Raw genomic sequence first — 19,434 nt, 5'->3', positions numbered from 1 at the left:
CCCTGGGAAGCCAGTGTTGTCAGTGTGCTGCTTTCACTCATGGAGTGCCCCAGGGACAATGGCAGGGGGACACTGGCTCTGTAGGGTGGGATCTTTCCAGGACAATGCTGGGGAAATGGGAAAGGGACAAAGAATCCCAAAGCTGTGGAATTGGTTGGGTTGGGAAGCATCTTCAGAGACCACCTAATTCAATGCCCTGCTGTGTGCTGGTACATCCTGCACTAGACCAGATGTCTCAGGACTGTGTTGAATCTCAGGGCCTGTGCAAACTCACTGGGCAACCTGTTCCTTTGTGTCACCAGCCTCAGGCTGAAATGCTTCATCCCTTTTGTTGTCAGCAACATGGTCAAAAGTCGGTTAGAAACTGTTATAAAATAGTTCATAATTCTTAAGCACTTTAAACCGTTTGGTTATTATATTGTAAAAGTGGAAAAAAGGGTAGTTATAAGGCATTCGGTACTCAGTGTACCATATTACACCTAAGTAATGTGTACCACTACCTAAGCAAAACGAGCTAGCCCGGACAGAACTGCAAATGGCCAATGAAGTGCCTTAGCCTTCATGCAAATGAAGGATCCCAACAGAAAACCATTCGGAGGATCAAAAATAAATTTTAAAAAAAGGGTCATCTGAGCCAATGAATCTGTGGTGCTCTACCTGGACATCGGGAACATCGCTTCTGAAGAAAGGAAGTAGATCCAGTGCCGGCACTGAGGCATTGTCTACTGGAACGCTCCTGCTCAACCCACTGGCCCCCTAAGCTTTGGACCTTATTAGAATAAATGCTGAAATCACTTTAGCGCAAGGGGTGTGTTCCCATTTTTAACAGCACCACAAAAGCTGATGCCTGTGCACAACTAAGTGTGAATCTTTCCAACACTCTGCCCAGTCATGCAACAGTGAGGGGCAGCAGAGTTGTACGTCTCACCACCTCTGGAACGTAGCCTGCCTCAAGTCGATAGCTCCATGTCCAGACATCCCAGCTTTGGGATACAATGGAGATTCTCATTAACTTGCTGACTGGCAGCTGCTTTCCTAGAAAAGCAGGACTCCTGGGTGCTGGTGCAATGAGATCCTTGGGTTCCAGCAGCCACAGAGCTGGTGTTTGGGCAGCCTGTCCTCAACTCACTGTCCTCCTGGGGAGCCAGGCATGGCTCAGGGGAGGGGAAATGTCACCCCCATGTCCAAATGACTATGTATCATCCCCAGTGCCTCCTGCTGAGACATCTCCCATTACTCTGGATGTCCCAAACCCCTCAGAACTGTCCTTGACCCCCCTTGATCCTGGCCATGGCCCTTTCAGAGAGGGCACTTCTGGGTCTGGCCTCAGCTGCCTCCACCAGAGCCCCCAGTCCCCTCAGCAGTTCACACCCCCACAGCTGGCTGGAGACCCTGTCCCTGCTGCCCACGCTGGGGCAGGACAAGCCAAAGCCAGAGTGGTCTCAGCAGCTGAGAGAAATGGCGTGATCAGGAGAGAGGAGATGGGAATCTCCAGTGTATCCAAGGGCTGGGGTGTCTGTACATGGAGCTGGGATCTTGGGGCAGCTGCTGCCTAGAGGGGCTGAGACCTACAGCTCTGCTGCCCCTCACTGTTGCATGACTGGGCCGAGTGCTGGGCAGACCCACATTTTTTGTGCACAGAAATCAGGCATGAGCTTTTGAGATGTTGCTGTCAACAAAGGGATGAAACATTTCAGCCTGAGGCTGGTGACACAAAGGAACAGGTTGCCCAGTGAGTTTGCACAGGCCCTGAGGTTCAACACAGTCCTGAGCCACCTGGTCTAGTGCAAGATGTCCCAGCACACAACAGGGCATTGCACTAGGTGGTCTCTGAAGATCCCTTCCAACCCAAACAATCCCACAACTTTGGGATTCTTTGTCCCTTTCCCATTTAGCAGCATGGCCATGGAAAGATCCCACCCTACAGAGCCAGTGTCCCCCTGCCATTGTCCCTGGGGCACTCCATGAGTGAAAGCAGCACACTGACAACACTGGCTTCCCAGGGATTCTTTTATTAGAAAAAACAGTGGGAAAAGCCCTTGGAGTCCAGGTACCAGCTGGAAAAGGGCTTGGCAATCTCCAGGGACTGTTGGAAGTCGAGGAGACAACACAACACTCGCAATTTGGTGCCACTCTTTGAAAATAAAGAGGAGGCCATGAGCCTGCAGCACTTCCAATGGCCTTGCCAGCACAGCCGGATGCTTCTTCCGATGAGTATAAGGCACCATCTGGTTCTGCAGTGCTCACAGCCATCTCCGGTGCCGGGGCCAGGAGATCCCATCAGCTGCCAGGGAGCGGGGTATGCCAGCGGGACTGGGGAGAGCCTGCAGTGGTCAGCCACGGGGATGTCTTGTGCTTCCTGACACCAGCACCTGTCCAGCAACAGCAGCATTCCTTAACTCCAAGGATAATCCCAGGGGGACACAAGGACCATCAACCCTGAGTCCACAGACCCTAAAGCCCTGCAGTCTCTGCACAGAGCAATGGGCCAGGCTCCCTCCTCCAGCATGGAGAGGGATATCCATCCCCAGCTGAGGGGACAGCCCCCATTCCCAGGCCCTTCCCAGCACATCCCCACCCCTTCACTGCTGGGCACCTCTCCCAACAGGGAAGCCACCCACTGTCTTGCTGCCCCTGGACTGTGCATGTCCCCAGGTCTTACCTGGTGGCCAGGACAGGGTCACCAGCTGGGCTGCCCCTCGCTGAGGTTGATCTGCTCCAGGATCTGGCTGTACCTGCGGGTCAGGGCGTTGGTGTCCCTGGTGAGGTGGGTGAGGACCTGCTGCAGGCCAGTCAGGTGCTGGGACAGGCGCTCCTCGAGCTGGGCATCCTCGGCCCCGTTGCTGTCCAAGGATGTGTCGCCGTCGGTGTCGGCACTGCTGGGGCTCTGGTCACCCCCAGAGGCCAGGCCTTTCTCCACCATGGGCTTGATGGCCTTGAGGAGCTGGTAGCGCTCGTAGAGGTCCGTGTGGCTCTCGGCAGCCGGGGCTGCCCCCTCCTCCTGCGGGAAGACCCCTCGCAGCAGGCTGGGGAACATCACCTCCTGCTCCATCTTCTGCGTGGCTGAGAAGTACTGCTCCATGGCCCTTCTCCTACAGCTCTGGCACTGCTGCTCTGGGCTCTTCTCACAGGCTCACTGCTCCCTGGCTTTGCGGGGGCTTTTTATGCAGTGCTGGGGCACGGCCCTCCCCTGCTGTCCTCCCCTGCCAGCCCTGCTTGGGCTGGATGCCCTTGGGGTCGGGCTTGGCTCCAGCCCAGCCGGGGCTCGGCCCTGCTGTGTCTCCCTGGCTCTGTGCAATATTTCCTGGCCCAGCCTCCCCGTGGCCTTCACCCGAGCTGGCCGGGGGTCCTGCTGCCTCCCCATGCCAGGAGCTACAGGGTGGTGGGCAGCCAGGAGGAGAGGTGCCCAGGGTCTCTCCCGTCCTGTCCTGTGTTATCTCAGTGCCCCAACACGTTCAGTCCTGGGGCCCTCTGCCTGTGGCTCCAGCTCCTGTGCCCAGTTTGGGAAGGCTGCAGGGGACAGTCACCTCCCCTCGTTCCTGCTGCCATGCGCTCAGGATGTGAACACTGCGGGGACATTGAGCAACTCCTTTAGCACACACAGGGAAATCTGGAACACACTGGAAATTCACTGGAACATTGTCCCACTGGGTGTCTGGGGACAATGGAGCCTGCTGGTGACCAGAGATTTGGGTGCCCAGAAACATCCAATGCCCCCAAGCTCCCCCTGCATCCAGCAGGGATGTGGACAGGGACAGGGACCTGACTCCATGATGTGTACCTGCTGTGGCAGCAGCACAGTGCCATTGCTGCCCCCAGGGGATTGTGGACATGCATTCCCTGCCATTGTTGCTATTCTGGGAGAGCAAAAGCCACAGCCAGGGCACCAGACAGCATTGCCTCTCCCTCCATGTCCCTGTGGCATGTGGAAATCATGGACAGTGCTTCTGTGTGTGGAAAGGCTGTGGGGTACCTGGTTCCTTTTGCAAACCTTGGTGCTCACAGCTCTCCCTCTGTGCCCCTGTGTCCCAGCCCTGCCACGTACCCTTTGCCCACCCTTTCCCCACGTCTCCTGGCCGCCCCTCTTGTCCCTTTCCTTGTGTCCTGGCATCTCTTTGTGCCCTGCCATGGGGCCCATTGCTGCACCAAGGAGTATGGTGCTGCTGGCCCCGTGCAGGTGCCAGACAGAGCCTTGGCCACATCAGGGCACCTGTGGAGCTTCCTGGAGATGCAGGCACATGACAGGGCTCTGGGGACACAGGGACACAGCGCATGATTTGCTCTCTTTCTCACCCCACCGCCTCCCAAGTTGCTCATAGGGAGCATGAAAGAATGTTTGGGGGTGACAGGGCCTCAGCAGACTCTGATGGCTCCCCAGCTCATTCTCCTTGGTATATGAATATTTACCAAATCCTCTCTGTGCCTCTGGGGACCATGCAATGGAGAAGAGGAGCAGTGGGTTCAGGTCTGAGAGGGAGACGCCAGTGTGCAGAATTGGCACCTGGCTGGTCTAGGAGGGGAAAATGGGAGATCTGCCAACACTGATGGTTGCAAAATTAGGGATGGAGCCCGTGGCCTTTCCCAAAATAGTACCAATTCCTCCAATTGCCACATACTGCAAGATAAGAAGGGACCGGAGTCCTGGCCATTGACCAGCCGTGGTCTCCACTCCAGGATGGGGTGATGGGTGTGAAGGTAGCACCATCTGTGCTCCGCTATGGGCCATGAAAGCTAAGTCCCATGGATGCAGATCCCCTTGTGGCATTTGGTCCCATCTCTGTCCTCATGACCCATTGTCCTGATTCAGGGCAAATATGGGAGAGAACCCCCAGAGGGGCTTCTCTAGGAAAGCAGATTCAATTGGTCCCTCCCCCCAACTGGTTTGGGAGGAAATACGGCCTTGAAGAAAAGTGGAAAAAAACCTGTTCATTAAACAATAAAAGCTAAACAATGTTAAACAATAAAACCCCCTGCCGCTCCAAAAGATATTACAAACTGAGAAAAGTCCCCTCCCCGGGTTGCAGCTCAGCTCACTCAGTCTCTGATCAGTCCCTCAGGCGCTGGAAATGCCGCAGCCCAGGCCCGGCCCGGTAGGCCCCAGGTGTGAGCTGCCAGTGCCCTGCTGGTGTTCAGGCCAGAGCAGCTTTGAACAGGCCCAGAGAAAGGGAAAAAACACCACAGGCCAGGGAACTTCTTTGCCTCAGCTAGCTAAACTAACTAAAACAAAGGAGAGCTCTGTCCCGCTGTCTGTCCATCCACAGACAACACAGCCCAGGAGCAGGAATGTGGAGGAGTGAGTGCAGTGTGTGAAAACAAACTGCTGCTTCTTCTCTGCCCCTTTCACTCTCTGCAACACGTCCTAAAGGTGGAGAACTTATTATTCAGCATGAACGGATCAAGACTACTGGGGATAAAAGCATGATATAGTCAACCCAGGACACCCATGCAGGATTCCATGCAGCAGAGCACTCCCAGGGAGATGTCCCACACTGGAGTCTGCTGCCGTGTTCAGCCTGGCAGTGATGGGCAGAGCCTGCTCAATGTCCCTGGAGTGTTCACATCCTGAGTGCATGGCAGGGAGGAGTGGGGGCACACCAGGCCTCAGGAGGTGGGCCCGCTCCCACAGGACCCCAGAACTGAACATGGTGGGGGGTTGAGATAGGATAGGAAAGGACAGGAGGGAACCCGGGCACTCCTCCTCATTGTCAGCCCTGGCTCCTGGCCCAGACTCCCTGAGGCCTGTCCTGTGCCTGACCTGGCTTGGGGGTCCCAGAGCATCAACTCCAGACCATGGCTGGTCAATGGCCAGGACTCCTGTCCCTTCTTATCTTGCAGTATGTGCCAATTGGAGGAATTGGTTCTATTTTGGGAAAGGCCATGGGCTCCTTCCCCTGTTTTGCAACCCTCAGTGTTGGCAGCTCTCCCACTGTCCCCTCCTGCTGTCCCCTCCTAGCCCAGCCAGGTGCCCATTCTGCCACCTGGCGTCTCCCCCTCAAACCTGAACCCTGTGCTCCTCTTCTCCTTTTCTGGGTGCTCCTGGCATTCTGGGCTGCCCTGTGCTGCACTGAGGTTTGCACACACTGGCAGCCCCACGCTCCCAGGACTTCTGGGCTGCCATGGAGCATCCTGAAGGTTCAGAGACATCATAGTGTCCCTCTAGAGTAGCCTCAGGGGAGGACATATCTGCTCCTGGGCTGGAGCTTCACTGTGGATATCAGGATTTGAGCCCTGCTGGCAGCTCAGCCCCACTCAGGTGCTCTGTCACTTCCTCCAGGTGGGAAGGGGGAGAGAATTGGGGAGGGTAAAAGAGAAGTCGTGGGTAGAAATGAAGACAGCTGCACTCTCACAGACATCTTTTCATAAAATCCTTTCTTTAGGATTTTCCCTTCTGGGAAGCTGAGGCCCCAGAAAAAGAATGTAAACAATGGTTATCTGCTGCTGTGGAATGCAGCAGTTGGATCCGTGATTGGTCTCCTGTGGATGTTTGGTTTTACTGACCACTCATGGCAGAGCTGCTCTTGCTCTCTGCCGGAACACAGACCATTGTTATTCATTCTTTTCTATTCTTAGCTTAGCTAGCCTTCTGAGAACCTTTCCTCTATTTATTTTAGTATAGTCATAACATAATATATATCATAAAATAATAAATAAAGCCTTCTGAACACGAGGTCGACATTCTCGCCTCCTCTCTTCGTCTGCAACCCTTGTGACCACTGTCACACTGCACAGGAAGAGCAAAAGCTGCAAAAGTAAGCAAAGTAAAAGAAGGAATTCATTGGTTCACCCCTTCCCATTGCCACTCAGGTGCCACTCAAGAGCCCATGCAGGAGAGCAGGGCTCCACCGCATGTCATGGTGACCTGGCAAGACAACTGCTGTCACTCTGACTGTGCCCCTCTTCCTTCTCCTCCCAGCTCCATACGCTGAGCATGGTGCCACGCTCCCCTCCCTTGGTGCCACAGAGGGGTAAGAAAGGAGGATGTGCCCGGCATGTTACAGAGACATTGGGGACACATGTGGTGGCACGACCTGCACTCTGAGCTGAGGCTGGGACAGGGGCTGGACCCGCCAGGAGGGCCACAGGTCAGGGCTGAGGTTGCCCAAATCTGGGGGTCTGTGGCAGCAGAGGATATCAGTGCTCAGATCCTGAGCCGCCTCTCCAGGGCCCCAAACCAGGGCTGGTCACCCCAGTTCAGCTCAGCCCAAGCCCAGCCATGCTCAGCCCCTGTGGTGGCTGAGCTGTGCTCCAACAGCAGCAGTCCTTGTCCTCCTACTCCTGACATCCCTGCTGGCAGTGGCAGCTCCCCAGCTGTAGCCAGTGTCTCCCAGTGGGCTCTGAGAGATTTGGTGTCACATGTTTGGCTAATGGGGTCCCCAAAGCATCAAGAGTATTTGGCAAGTCCCAAGGATAATGGGCTGGGAGGAAATTGGAGTCTGCCTAGCATCTGTCACTCCCAAACAATCTAGGAAGGCGCTCTGAGCAGCATGGGAAGCAGTGGGAGGAACAGGAAGCTCTGCAGGAGCCCAGGTGCCCTGATGTGGCCAAGGCTCTGTCTGGCACCTGCACGGGGCCAGCAGCACCCACACTCCTTGGTGCAGCAATGGGCCCCATGGCAGGGCACAAAGAGATGCCAGGACACAAGGAAAGGGGCAAGAGGGGGGGCTAGGACAGGTGTGGAAAGGGTGGGCAAAGGGTGCGTGGCAGGGCTGGGACACAGAGGGACAGAGGGAGAGCTGCCAGCACCAAGGTTTGAAAAAGGAACCAGGTACCCCTGAGGCTTTCCACACACAGAAGCACTGTCCATGATTTCCACATGCCACAGGGACATGGAGGGAGAGGCAATGCTGTCTGGTGCCCTGGCTGTGGCTTTTGCTCTCCCAGAATAGCAACAGTGGCAGGGAACGCATGTCCACAATCCCCTGGGGGCAGCAATGGCACTGTGCTGCTGCCACAGCAGGTACACATCATGGAGTCAGGTCCCTGTCCCTGTCCACATCCCTGCTGGATGCAGGGGGAGCTTGGGGGCATTGGATGTTTCTGGACACCCAAATCTCTGGTCACCAGCAGGCTCCATTGTCCCCAGACACCCAGTGGGACAATGTTCCAGTGAATTTCCAGTGTGTTCCAGATTTCCCTGTGTGTGCTAAAGGAGTTGCTCAATGTCCCCGCAGTGTTCACGTCCTGAGCGCATGGCAGCAGGAACGAGGGGAGGTGACTGTCCCCTGCAGCCTTCCCAAACTGGGCACAGGAGCTCGAGCCACAGGCAGAGGGCCCCAGGACTGAACGTGTTGGGGCGCTGAGATAACACAGGACAGGACGGGAGAGACCCTGGGCACCTCTCCTCCTGGCTGCCCACCACCCTGTAGCTCCTGGCATGGGGAGGCAGCAGGACCCCCGGCAAGCTCGGGTGAAGGCCACGGGGAGGCTGGGCCAGGAAATATTGCACAGAGCCAGGGAGACACAGCAGGGCCGAGCCCCGGCTGGGCTGGAGCCAAGCCCGACCCCAAGGGCATCCAGCCCAAGCAGGGCTGGCAGGGGAGGACAGCAGGGGAGGGCCGTGCCCCAGCACTGCATAAAAAGCCCCCGCAGGGCCAGGGAGCAGTGAACCTGTGAGAAGAGCCCAGAGCAGCAGTGCCAGAGCTGTAGGAGAAGGGCCATGGAGCAGTACTTCTCAGCCACGCAGAAGATGGAGCAGGAGGTGATGTTCCCCAGCCTGCTGCGAGGGGTCTTCCCGCAGGAGGAGGGGGCAGCCCCGGCTGCCGAGAGCCGCACGGACCTCTACGAGCGCTACCAGCTCCTCAAGGCCATCAAGCCCATGGTGGAGAAAGGCCTGGCCTCTGGGGGTGACCAGAGCCCCAGCAGTGCCGACACCGACGGCGACACATCCTTGGACAGCAACGGGGCCGAGGATGCCCAGCTCGAGGAGCGCCTGTCCCAGCACCTGACTGGCCTGCAGCAGGTCCTCACCCACCTCACCAGGGACACCAACGCCCTGACCCGCAGGTACAGCCAGATCCTGGAGCAGATCAACCTCAGCGAGGGGCAGCCCAGCTGGTGACCCTGTCCTGGCCACCAGGTAAGACCTGGGGACATGCACAGTCCAGGGGCAGCAAGACAGTGGGTGGCTTCCCTGTTGGGAGAGGTGCCCAGCAGTGAAGGGGTGGGGATGTGCTGGGAAGGGCCTGGGAATGGGGGCTGTCCCCTCAGCTGGGGATGGATATCCCTCTCCATGCTGGAGGAGCGAGCCTGGCCCATTGCTCTGTGCAGAGACTGCAGGGCTTCAGGGTCTGTGGACTCAGGGTTGATGGTCCTTGTGTCCCCCTGGGATGATCCTTGGAGTTAAGGAATGCTGCTGTTGCAGGACAGGTGCTGGTGTCAGGAAGCACAAGACATCCCCGTGGCTGACCACTGCAGGCTCTCCCCAGTCCCGCTGGCATACCCCGCTCCCTGGCAGCTGATGGGATCTCCTGGCCCCGGCACCGGAGATGGCTGTGAGCACTGCAGAACCAGATGGTGCCTTATCCTCATCGGAAGAAGCATCTGGCTGTGCTGGCAAGGCCATTGGAAGTGCTGCAGGCTCATGGCCTCCTCTTTATTTTCAAAGAGTGGCACCAAATTGCGAGTGTTGTGTTGTCTCCTCGACTTCCAACAGTCCCTGGAGATTGCCAAGCCCTTTTCCAGCTGGTACCTGGACTCCAAGGGCTTTTCCCACTGTTTTTTCTAATAAAAGAATCCCTGGGAAGCCAGTGTTGTCAGTGTGCTGCTTTCACTCATGGAGTGCCCCAGGGACAATGGCAGGGGGACACTGGCTCTGCAGGGTGGGATCTTTCCAGGGCCATGCTGGGAAATATGAATGGGACAAAGAGTCCCAAATTTGTGGGATTGTTTGGGTTGGAAGGGATCTTCAGAGACCACCTAGTGTAATGCCCTGCTGTGTGCTGGGACATCTTGCACTAGAACAGGTGGCTCAGGACTATGTTGAACCTCAGGGCCTGTGCAAACTCACTGGGCAACCTGTTCCTTTGTGTCACCAGCCTCAGGCTGAAATGTTTCATCCCTTTGTTGACAGCAACATCTCAAAAGCTCATGCCTGATTTCTGTGCACAAAAAATGTGGGTCTGCCCAGCACTCGGCCCAGTCATGCAACAGTGAGGGGCAGCAGAGCTGTAGGTCTCAGCCCCTCTAGGCAGCAGCTGCCCCAAGATCCCAGCTCCATGTACAGACACCCCAGCCCTTGGATACACTGGAGATTCCCATCTCCTCTCTCCTGATCACGCCATTTCTCTCAGCTGCTGAGACCATTCTGGCTTTGGCTTGTCCTGCCCCAGCGTGGGCAGCAGGGACAGGGTCTCCAGCCAGCTGTGGGGGTGTGAACTGCTGAGGGGACTGGGGGCTCTGGTGGAGGCAGCTGAGGCCAGACCCAGAAGTGCCCTCTCTGAAAGGGCCATGGCCAGGATCAAGGGGGGTCAAGGACAGTTCTGAGGGGTTTGGGACATCCAGAGTAATGGGAGATGTCTCAGCAGGAGGCACTGGGGATGATACATAGTCATTTGGACATGGGGGTGACATTTTCCCTCTCCTGAGTTGGCCTGGCTACCCAGGGAGGATGGTGCGTTGAGGACAGGCTGCCCAAACACCAGCTCTGTGGCCACTGGGACCCAAGGATCTCATTGCACCAGCACCCAGGAGTCCTGCTTTTCTAGGAAAGCAGCTGCCAGTCAGCGAGTTTCCCTATTGAGGGCGAACAGAATTCCCTCCAGACAGAGGGAGGATTTCAGAGCTCATCTGCTCTCTGTCTCTCCTCAGTCTGGGCAATGTTGCAGTCTTGTGATATCCAGAGGAAACGGAGCATGAGGGGCATACTGGGAGAGTCCTCGGCCAGCCCCACTGCAATGGCACCTCTGGCTGGGACATGATGGAGCTGTGCCTTTGGAGCTCCCTGGACTCCATGCTCATTGCTGAGACAGGTGTTGAACCATAAGGAATGGATGGAGACTGGTTCCTGCTGAGGAGAGAACCATGGAGGGGGCAATGTCCCTCTGGTGGTTTATCTGTCTGTTGCTCAAGGGTGGGATCTGTGTTCCCTGGAGAACACTGCTGGCTGTACTGGTTTAGGCAGCTGTGGAGTTAATTTTCTTTTCTCATTTCTGTATTGCCACTCTGGTGTAGGGATTGCAGCACATGGAAATGTGGGAGGAAACACTGTTGGGATAATTGATCTCAACCAACCCATGGGACATTTCAAACGATAACACATCACTATATAAAGTGTGGGGAAGAAGTGAGCCTCGCTTGGAATGATGGCCTTTGTCTTCTGAGGTCAGCATTACCTGTGATGGACCCTGCAGTCCTGGGGATTGCTGAACACCCACCTGCCCATGGGAAGTGATGAATTAATTCCTTGCTTTGCTCTGTTTGCATGCATGGCTTTTGCTTTCCCTATTACATTGGTTTTATTTCAGCCCACATCTTTTCTCATTCTTGCCCTTGATTGTCTCTCTGATCCTGCTGGTGGGGCAGTGAGTGAGTGGCTGTGTGGGCCTTGGTGGGTGGCTGGGGTCAAAGCCTGCTGGTGTCACAGTGAGGGACACTTGCAGTCCCCTGCAGCCATGGCTTTGGGCTTGGGCAGCGCTCAGCAGCCGGAGAGGCTCTGGTGCCCCAGGGCAGTGTCACAGCAGGACACGGGGTGAAGGTCCAACCATGGCTCTTGAACATGACCAGTGGGTGACGCAGGATGTCCCCAAAGGCCGGTGACCTGGGGCAGCTGGAAGGGTTTGCTGACGTCTTGTGGGCTGCTTGCATCCCCCAGGACCCGTGGGCCTCTCTCTGGGAGCCGCTGTCCCTGCAGCTGGCTCCGAGCCCGGTGTGCCACAGGAACCTTGTGCCTGCTCTGATTGCAGGGCATTGCACCACGCTGCCCCAGGGATGTGCCAAGGCCTGACAGGGCCCTGCTGCTGGCCACTGCTGCTGGCCACAGCTGGTGAGAGGTTCCTGCCCTGGTCCCAGGGGGATGTGGGCAGACAGGGCAGATCAGGCATCCTGGTGTGGCAGGGGGTGCTGGCTCTGTACCCACACTGTTGCTGGCCAGCACGGGGAAAGATCTTCCTCCAGATTGTTTAAGCAAATCAGAGTGGCAGCACTTCTTTTAAATCTGTTTAAGGACATCATATCCATGAGAGAGCAGTGACCTGGCACTGGGCTCAGTGGGAGTAAGACAAGAGATAAAGCACAGTTTTGATCCAGAATATTGAATGAGTAAAAAACCCCAAATTCCCTTTTCTAACCAGTCCCAGACATCCTAATCAAAAATCCTGCCCAGCCCTAAGAATGGGGGGCTGCCAGTTCCCCTCCCTTCCCACAGGGCATGTTCCCTGTCTGTACACCCTTGCCTTTCAATTTTTGTGGTGCTCTGGCCTTATCTGTACCACTGACTGCTGCCTACCATTTTCCTCAGCTGATACTGGGGGAAAGCAGCCCACAAATTCACACCTGCTCACCTCTGGTCTGGCTCTGTGGGTCAGGCAATGTGGCTGTAAGCCAGCAAGGTGTGCTCAGGGCTAAGGCAGTGGATGGAGGGCATCATTCCCGTCTGTTCAGCCCTGATGAGGCCTCACCTGGAGTGCTGTGTCCAGTTCTGGTCTTTCTGGTACAAGAGAGACATGGACATACTGGAGAGAGTCCAGTAAAGGGCCACAAAGGTGGCAGAAGAGAAGGAGTATCTTCCATATGAGGAAAGGCTGAGAGAGCTGGTGGTGTCCATATTACGAAAGAGAAGACTGAGAAAGTTGTGATCAGTGTTTGTAAAGATGTGATGGCGGTCAAGAGATTACTCCACAATCTTCCTACTGGTCTTCAGTGACAGGACAGGAAAAGAGTAGCAAGCACAAACTCAAACACAAAATAAATCTCATTGAAACATGAGAAAACCTTTCTTTTTTTTTCCTAAAACTGAAGGTGCTCAAACACTGACACAGGGTACCCAGAAAGGGGGTGGAATCTTCATTCTCAAAGATATCCAATGGTCCCATTGTTGACCTTGCTTGAGCAGTTGTTGAAGCACATTGCTCCAGAGGTGCCTTCCAACCTCTCCAGCACTGACTCTGTCCCTGTCCGTGCCTCTTATCCCCTTTGCTGCCAGCCCAGGAGCTGGCTGCAGGCTGGTCACAGCACCTGACCAGGAGGATGCTCTGCCAGGCCTGGGTGGAGGTTGGAACACTCCAAAGCGGGGCTCCTTTGGGGTGGGCCCCACAGTCTCTGACTCTTGTCATTGCCCCTCCAAGGACCCTCCTTCAGACTTGGAACCTTCATGTTTCTCCTCAGCTGACAACTCCTGAATTTTAAAAGTACTTTTTCTAACTCCGTAGTCACTTTTAAATCCTACTGCTGGCCATATTACTCCTTTATAAGCATTTTCAGAAAGTATCACCTGTTCATTATCACCTTCTTTTAGCAGCATTACTCTCTAGGCCAGCTGCCACAGTTGGGCTGGGTGAGACCCAACAGGCCAGCACAGAAGAAGGTGAGTTTTCAGGCAGAGCACATAAGAAATTCACATTCTCTGGATAAACCCACTACTTGTTCTCCTTCTTCACTCCTCAAAACTGCCCAGATCAAGGCAGCTTTCCCATGGTGCTGCCTGCAACCCGTCTGCCCTGGGGGAAGGGGCTGGACTCACCATCCTGGGCCTCCAGCAGTGGTAAGGACAGTGGTGACAGGGCAGGATTGGAAAGTACCTGGCAGACCCCAGGCACCTCCTCACCACCACACTCAGAGCACAGGGATGCAGTGGGACCCCCGGCCAGCTCAGGCAAAGGCCACGGGGTGGCTCAGAAGAGATTGCACAGATCCAGGGACATGGTGTAGCTGAGCCCCAGCTGGGCTGGAGCCAAGCGCAGCCCCGTGGCATCCAGCCCAAGCAGGGCTGGCAGGGGAGGACAGCAGGGGAGGGCCGTGCCCCAGCACTGCATAAAAAGCCCCCGCAGGGCCAGGGAGCAGTGAGCCTGTGAGAAGAGCCCAGAGCAGCAGTGCCAGAGCTGTAGGAGAAGGGCCATGGAGCAGTACTTCTCAGCCACGCAGAAGATGGAGCAGGAGGTGATGTTCCCCAGCCTGCTGCGAGGGGTCTTCCCGCAGGAGGAGGGGGCAGCCCCGGCTGCCGAGAGCCGCACGGACCTCTACGAGCGCTACCAGCTCCTCAAGGCCATCAAGCCCATGGTGGAGAAAGGCCTGGCCTCTGGGGGTGACCAGAGCCCCAGCGGTGCCGACAGTGACACAGACCCAGCCTTAGATGAGGGTGCAGACAGCAATCTGGAAGAACGCCTGTCCCATCATGTCAATGGCTTGCAGCAAGTTCTGACAGACCTCACCAAAAACACCAAGGCCCTGACCCGCAGGTACAGCCAGATCCTGGAGCAGATCAACCTTAGTGAAGATCAGTCCAGCTCTTGAGCCTGCACTTCCCGTCTCTGAGGTAAGAGCTTGGGGACACGCAGTGCCAAGGAAGAGCTGGCTGAGGGGTAACAATACTTTGTCCTCATGCCCCATCAGCTGTGTGGTGTTATAATGTTTGCATCACACCCCCAAATCCCAGGAATTCTGAGTCTGCACTTCACTGCTCAACAGAAACATCCTCCCGTATTAGTCTTTCTCAATTGACATTGGTGCAAGCTGTATCAGCAAACAAAGGCAACTGAATGAGCTCCACACTGTCCCCAAGACTCCCCAGTTTGCAGCACATCCAATGTCTTTCTGCTGCTGGCCAGACACAAATGATCCCAGGGACAAAAGGGATGGGTGGTTGAAATACTGTGACTGGATTCCAGGAGCTGCCAGACACTGGTGCTCCAGTTATTTATCTTTTTTCTCTGGTGGAAAATGCAACAGTCATTTTTAGGGAGGAGTTTGGCACTTTCAGGTTTCCAAATATCAAACTTTGGCACACCACCTGCAAACAGCTCAGACACTTCAGTCTTCCCCTAGCCTGAAAAGGAAAACCATTCTCCATGCTGGTGGGACTTTCATCCCCTGAGGCCCCTTGGGGAGACCTCCCCATGATCCATTAGAGATGGGGCTCATGGCCAAGGTCATTGTAGTGAAATGGAGAGTGTAGAAAAATAATAACAACAGAGGGCATTAACAGGGCTTTACCCTTATTTAGGAAGACAGCCAGACAGCAATGAGGACATCCTGACCATGTGTGTTATCCCCACAGGGTCTGTTCTTCAAGTCCAGTGACACTTCTTCTTGTGAGTCAAGTGCCACTGAAGAGCATCCTTTGTGGGCAGCAAAGAGCTTGGCTGTCTGCCTGCTGGGTGCTGTCTGAACCATCTGACTTGTCCCGTGGCCGATTCTGCCAGCAAGCTTCCTGCTTCATTTCACTCCTGTCCTAGGGGGATTTCTGCGGGGCAGAAATGAGTGGTTTGTGTTGCTGCTTTGTAGAAGGCATCTGTAACTTTGAAAGGATGCTTTTTCCTGTGTGTGCCTAAACCCCTCCAAATCGTCTCTTTGGAAATGTAAATAAAATGCAAACCTTGTGCAGGTGTGTCCTGTGTTTCCTATGAGCTGTCACTTCTGTTGAACTACCGTCCCCTGGTACATGAGGGTGAAGGACCTTGGCCACCAAGGCCACGCTTCAGTGCAGGGAGATGAGCTGCGTTTCTTTGGCAAGGCTTTGAGATGAATCTTCCCCCATCTCTCTGTCTCTCCCACCTCGCAAAACCTCAGTAATACTGCCATCATTCTGTGCTTGGAGCTAAATCCCAACCTGCTCCCCAGCATACTTCCTTCCCTCCTACAGCATCCCCTTCTCTCCTGGATTCCCAGCACCGTGTCCTCTCCTGTGAACAACCTGTTGGAATCCTCACAAGCTCCAGCAAAACAGGTGAGGCAGTTCTGCTCCTCCTTGCTTGGTCATGACACACTCCAGAGCTGAGGACAGAGGAGGAGGTGGGGATGCTCAGTTGGAGTAAGAAGGCAGGACCTTGCTCACTTCTGATCCCTGAGAACTGTGGGAAAACCAGGACAAAGCCCTCACTGAGTGGGTGGACAGGAGCTACAAGCTCTTCACAGGCAGGTTGGACCCTTCAGGACAGGTTGAGTCCCACCCCCAAGGGACTCATTTCCTCCCAGACACACCACCCTTGGGAAATCCTCTTGAGCTGGGCACTAGAGGAAAGTGCGCCTTTGCCTGTTCAGAACATTTTAAAAAAATCTCAGCTGTTGAAATAGTGCTCCTTTGGCTGAACAGTGCTTCTCCATCAACTTTCCACTTTTGACTATAAAACTCGAGATCTCTGAGCATCTGTGGTGAGAGGAGGATTGCCACCAAGCCCTGTGCTGCAGGCTCTGGTTGTGTTGTTCGTGTTGCTAGAGGTGCTCTCTGAATCTGCCGTATCACAAAAGTGAAATAACACCCTTCAGGCTGAAATCAGAGACTCATCAGCTCCAAAAGCCTCCATCTAAAATGAGCAGATGTTCTGCAGATGGCATGCGTGTTTCCTCCCTCACCTCCAGCCAGCTCCATGCCTTGCTTACGTATTCATGTTGACCCCTTTAGCGGGGTCCTGATTTCTTGGCAGCAAGTGAAGATCCACAGCACTCTAAAAGGAAGACAAGAGCAGGACCTTCCTGCCTTGCTTTTATTTTAGTGAATCTCTAATTACACAGAAAATAAAAGAGAAAAATTGTTGTGCTGTTTAACAGTGGAATGTACTGTGGCAGCTGAGATCTCAGACACAAGCCTTCAGCTGTGTATCCTGAGAAGGTGGGTGGAGCGGATAAATGGCTGGAAGGCACCAGTTAGGAATGCTGACAGTGTTTGCACAGCACATGGTGTTTGATTTAGGAGTGGTTCTTGAATTGCTGAGTCTCTTAAACAGAGGCTGACAATTCAACATATAAAGAATAAAAACTTGATAAATACTTTTATGGATAGTACTATTTTCCAAACTGATGCACAGTCACAGAATCACAGAGTGGTTTAGGTTGGAAGGGACTTTAAAGATCTCCCAGTTCCAAACCCCCTGCCATGGGCAGGGATGTAACCTACTGGGTCAGTTTTATCAAGGCCCCATCCAACCTAACCTTGAACACTTCAAGGGGTGGGGCAGCCATACTTCTCTGGGCAACCTGTGTCAGTGCCTCATCACTCTCTGAGTAAATGTATGTATCAGCACAGAGATGTTCCAGCTCATGTTATATAAATATTTATACAATTTTCAAAAAGCACATATTTATTCCCCACAAAGTCACTGTCATGTTATTTTTCTTTGGTAAAACCAAATTTCTAAGCACTAATATGATTATTTTTATGATTCATATTGTAGTTGCTGATCCAAGGTCCAGGCACAGGCTAGTTCTTTCATGAAAAAACAGGGAAAGGATGGTCCCTGCCTGAAAGAATTTACAGTCTTGGAAATATCCCTTTTACATAGAATAAAAACTGTGGGCAGAGGAACCACACCAGTATGTTCATCACACTGAGGACAAGCCATGGTTGTTGTAGCAGTAGAAGAGCGTTGTGGACTGTCTGAGCTGGCAACTATTCCTTTTGCTAAAGTGGTAAGGATTTCTGTTGTGGAATTGAATGTCCTTAGCCACCTGTGATTCTAATTTGGGGAAATCTCTCAGATGAGCAAGGTAAACTCATCTACTGCCCTTCACCCTGCCTGAGTGAAAAGCTTGTGTGAGCAGAGAGCTGATGGTCCACCCATCTTTTCATCTCTGCAGCTGCAGAAGGAAAGGTTACCACTCCAGCATTGAAGACATGGTGGATGTGAACTCTGTCAGCTATATCCAGGATATGATCTGAAACATCTACATAAGTCAGCCCAAAGAATGGGATTTGCAGCCCTTAGAGGTCCAGGACATGCAGATCTTCCAGGTCTCCCTGTTTTCTAGTAAGCATTAATCTTTTAAAATTTATTGCAAGTCACAAAACCTGGGGTCCCAAGCAGACCTCATTGGTGCATCCAGCACTACCAGTTCTGCTGGTCTGGTAAAGGGAAAATTCAAGCATTTCTATTCAAAGCAGCACAGATAACTCAGACAGAGGATGTCATTGAGGATCCCTGAGGATGCTTAAGAGAACCAAAAGCAAAATGTAAGATGGGTTCAGTGATAGGTTTACCCAAATGCACAAAGCATTCAAGAGTCTGGGCCCAGCTTGATGGAGCCTTTCATGAGGACAGGCTTCAAGGGAAGTGAATCAGTCTAAATTCTAACTGGTTTCCCCTCTGTGCCTCAGGCTCCTGCTCAGATCAATGCTGTCTTCTGAGAGGATACAGATCCAGCAAAATTCCTGGGGTATTCAAAGCAAGAAAGCTGGTGTCCATAAGCACAATGCAGATTTTGTGCAAATTATTTCCTTATATACCATACCAACAATTTTCATAATTAATATCTCCCCCAGGAAGATTTTTAAGAAGTGTTGTATTTGTCTGAGCTTTTTCTTTTGGTTGCTGGCAAAAGGAAGCATTTTGAAACAAAAGAGAGTGAGGCAAGGTTGGTAGAGGGGATAACACCTATTATTTAGACCAACAGAAACTGGAAAAAAAAAAAGGGAAAAAAACCCCCATGCAAGCTGAAGCAGAATCTGACAGATATGGGAATGTCTCATGGGCCCTAAAACATGGATAGTTTTATCCATCTGTATCAGCTGATCTAAGAAAAGATACTGTCTCTCATTACAAACTTTATGTTACATCTCTGGACAATCATGCCCATGGCAATTTTGCAACCAGAATGAAGCGAAGACACAGAAGTGATGAGTGCCCTGAAGACAAATTTGGAAGCAACAGTGCACTTAGAATGACCTGGAATGAAATAAAGTAGACCTTGAAGGGCTGTGGTCTGGTTCTGGAGAGGTTATTTAGGCTAGCTCTGATGTAACACTCTGTGTTTAATAAATTAACACAGACAGAGAATCATCATAGAATCACAGAGTGGTTTGGATTGGGAAGGAACCTCAAACACTATCTAGTTCTATCCCCACCCCCCACCCCCAACCCTGTCATAAGTGGGGACACCTTCCACTAGAACAGGCTGCTCAAAGCCCCATCTAACCAGGCCTTTAACATTTCCAGGAATGGGGCATCCACAGCTTTCTCAACCTGTGCCAGTGTCTCATCACTCTCACAGTAAAGAATGTCTTCCTTATATCTCACCTAAATCTCTCCTTTTTTATCTTCAAGATGCTCCCCCTTGTCCTGTCATAATGTACTCAGGCAAAAATTCACTCTCCTTTTTTTATAAATCCCCCTTTAAGTACTTTCAAGTTCACCTTCATTACATCCTTGTGAGTGTTTTGATTTTGTGATAGTCTTACAACCACTAAATCTGAGGTGCTGCCCACATTCTATATTTGGTGGATACAGGATATTAGAAAACAATGTCATGCAAAGATAATAATCAAATATTTATGGTCAATTTAAGAGTTTA

At 53.3% G+C, this 19,434-nt stretch overlaps 2 protein-coding genes across 3 annotated transcripts; one reads left to right on the top strand and one right to left on the bottom strand.

The window, feature by feature from the left end:
• Positions 1-1,992: 1,992 nt before the first annotated feature.
• On the bottom strand, positions 1,993-3,082 carry LOC131554699 (thyroid hormone-inducible hepatic protein-like). Its single transcript, XM_058800250.1, has 2 exons — positions 2,663-3,082; positions 1,993-2,372 (listed from the first exon to the last, which is right to left on the bottom strand). The coding sequence occupies exon 1, from the start codon at positions 3,080-3,082 to the stop codon at positions 2,681-2,683; it is 402 nt and encodes a 133-aa protein (XP_058656233.1). The 3' UTR covers positions 1,993-2,372; positions 2,663-2,680.
• Positions 3,083-8,613: 5,531 nt separating this feature from the next.
• Positions 8,614-9,742, top strand: LOC131554579 (thyroid hormone-inducible hepatic protein-like). Of its 2 annotated transcripts, none has more exons than XM_058800072.1 (2): positions 8,614-9,076; positions 9,367-9,742. In XM_058800072.1, the coding sequence occupies exon 1, from the start codon at positions 8,657-8,659 to the stop codon at positions 9,056-9,058; it is 402 nt and encodes a 133-aa protein (XP_058656055.1). In that variant the 5' UTR covers positions 8,614-8,656; the 3' UTR covers positions 9,059-9,076; positions 9,367-9,742. The 2 variants fall into 2 exon arrangements, with proteins under 2 accessions (XP_058656055.1, XP_058656054.1); XM_058800071.1 differs by having other exon boundaries at positions 9,362-9,742.
• The last annotated feature ends 9,692 nt before the right edge of the window (positions 9,743-19,434 follow it).

Source organism: Ammospiza caudacuta, chromosome 2 (assembly GCF_027887145.1).
Source record: "Ammospiza caudacuta isolate bAmmCau1 chromosome 2, bAmmCau1.pri, whole genome shotgun sequence".
Classification (NCBI taxonomy): domain Eukaryota; kingdom Metazoa; phylum Chordata; class Aves; order Passeriformes; family Passerellidae; genus Ammospiza; species Ammospiza caudacuta.
This window is presented reverse-complemented; position numbering and strand designations above follow the sequence as displayed.

Bases quoted from the DNA above. Each gene is read 5' to 3' on its own strand.
- LOC131554699 (XM_058800250.1), bottom strand. From the start codon at position 3,082: ATGGAGCAGTACTTCTCAGCCACGCAGAAGATGGAGCAGGAGGTGATG.
- LOC131554579 (XM_058800072.1), top strand. From the start codon at position 8,657: ATGGAGCAGTACTTCTCAGCCACGCAGAAGATGGAGCAGGAGGTGATG.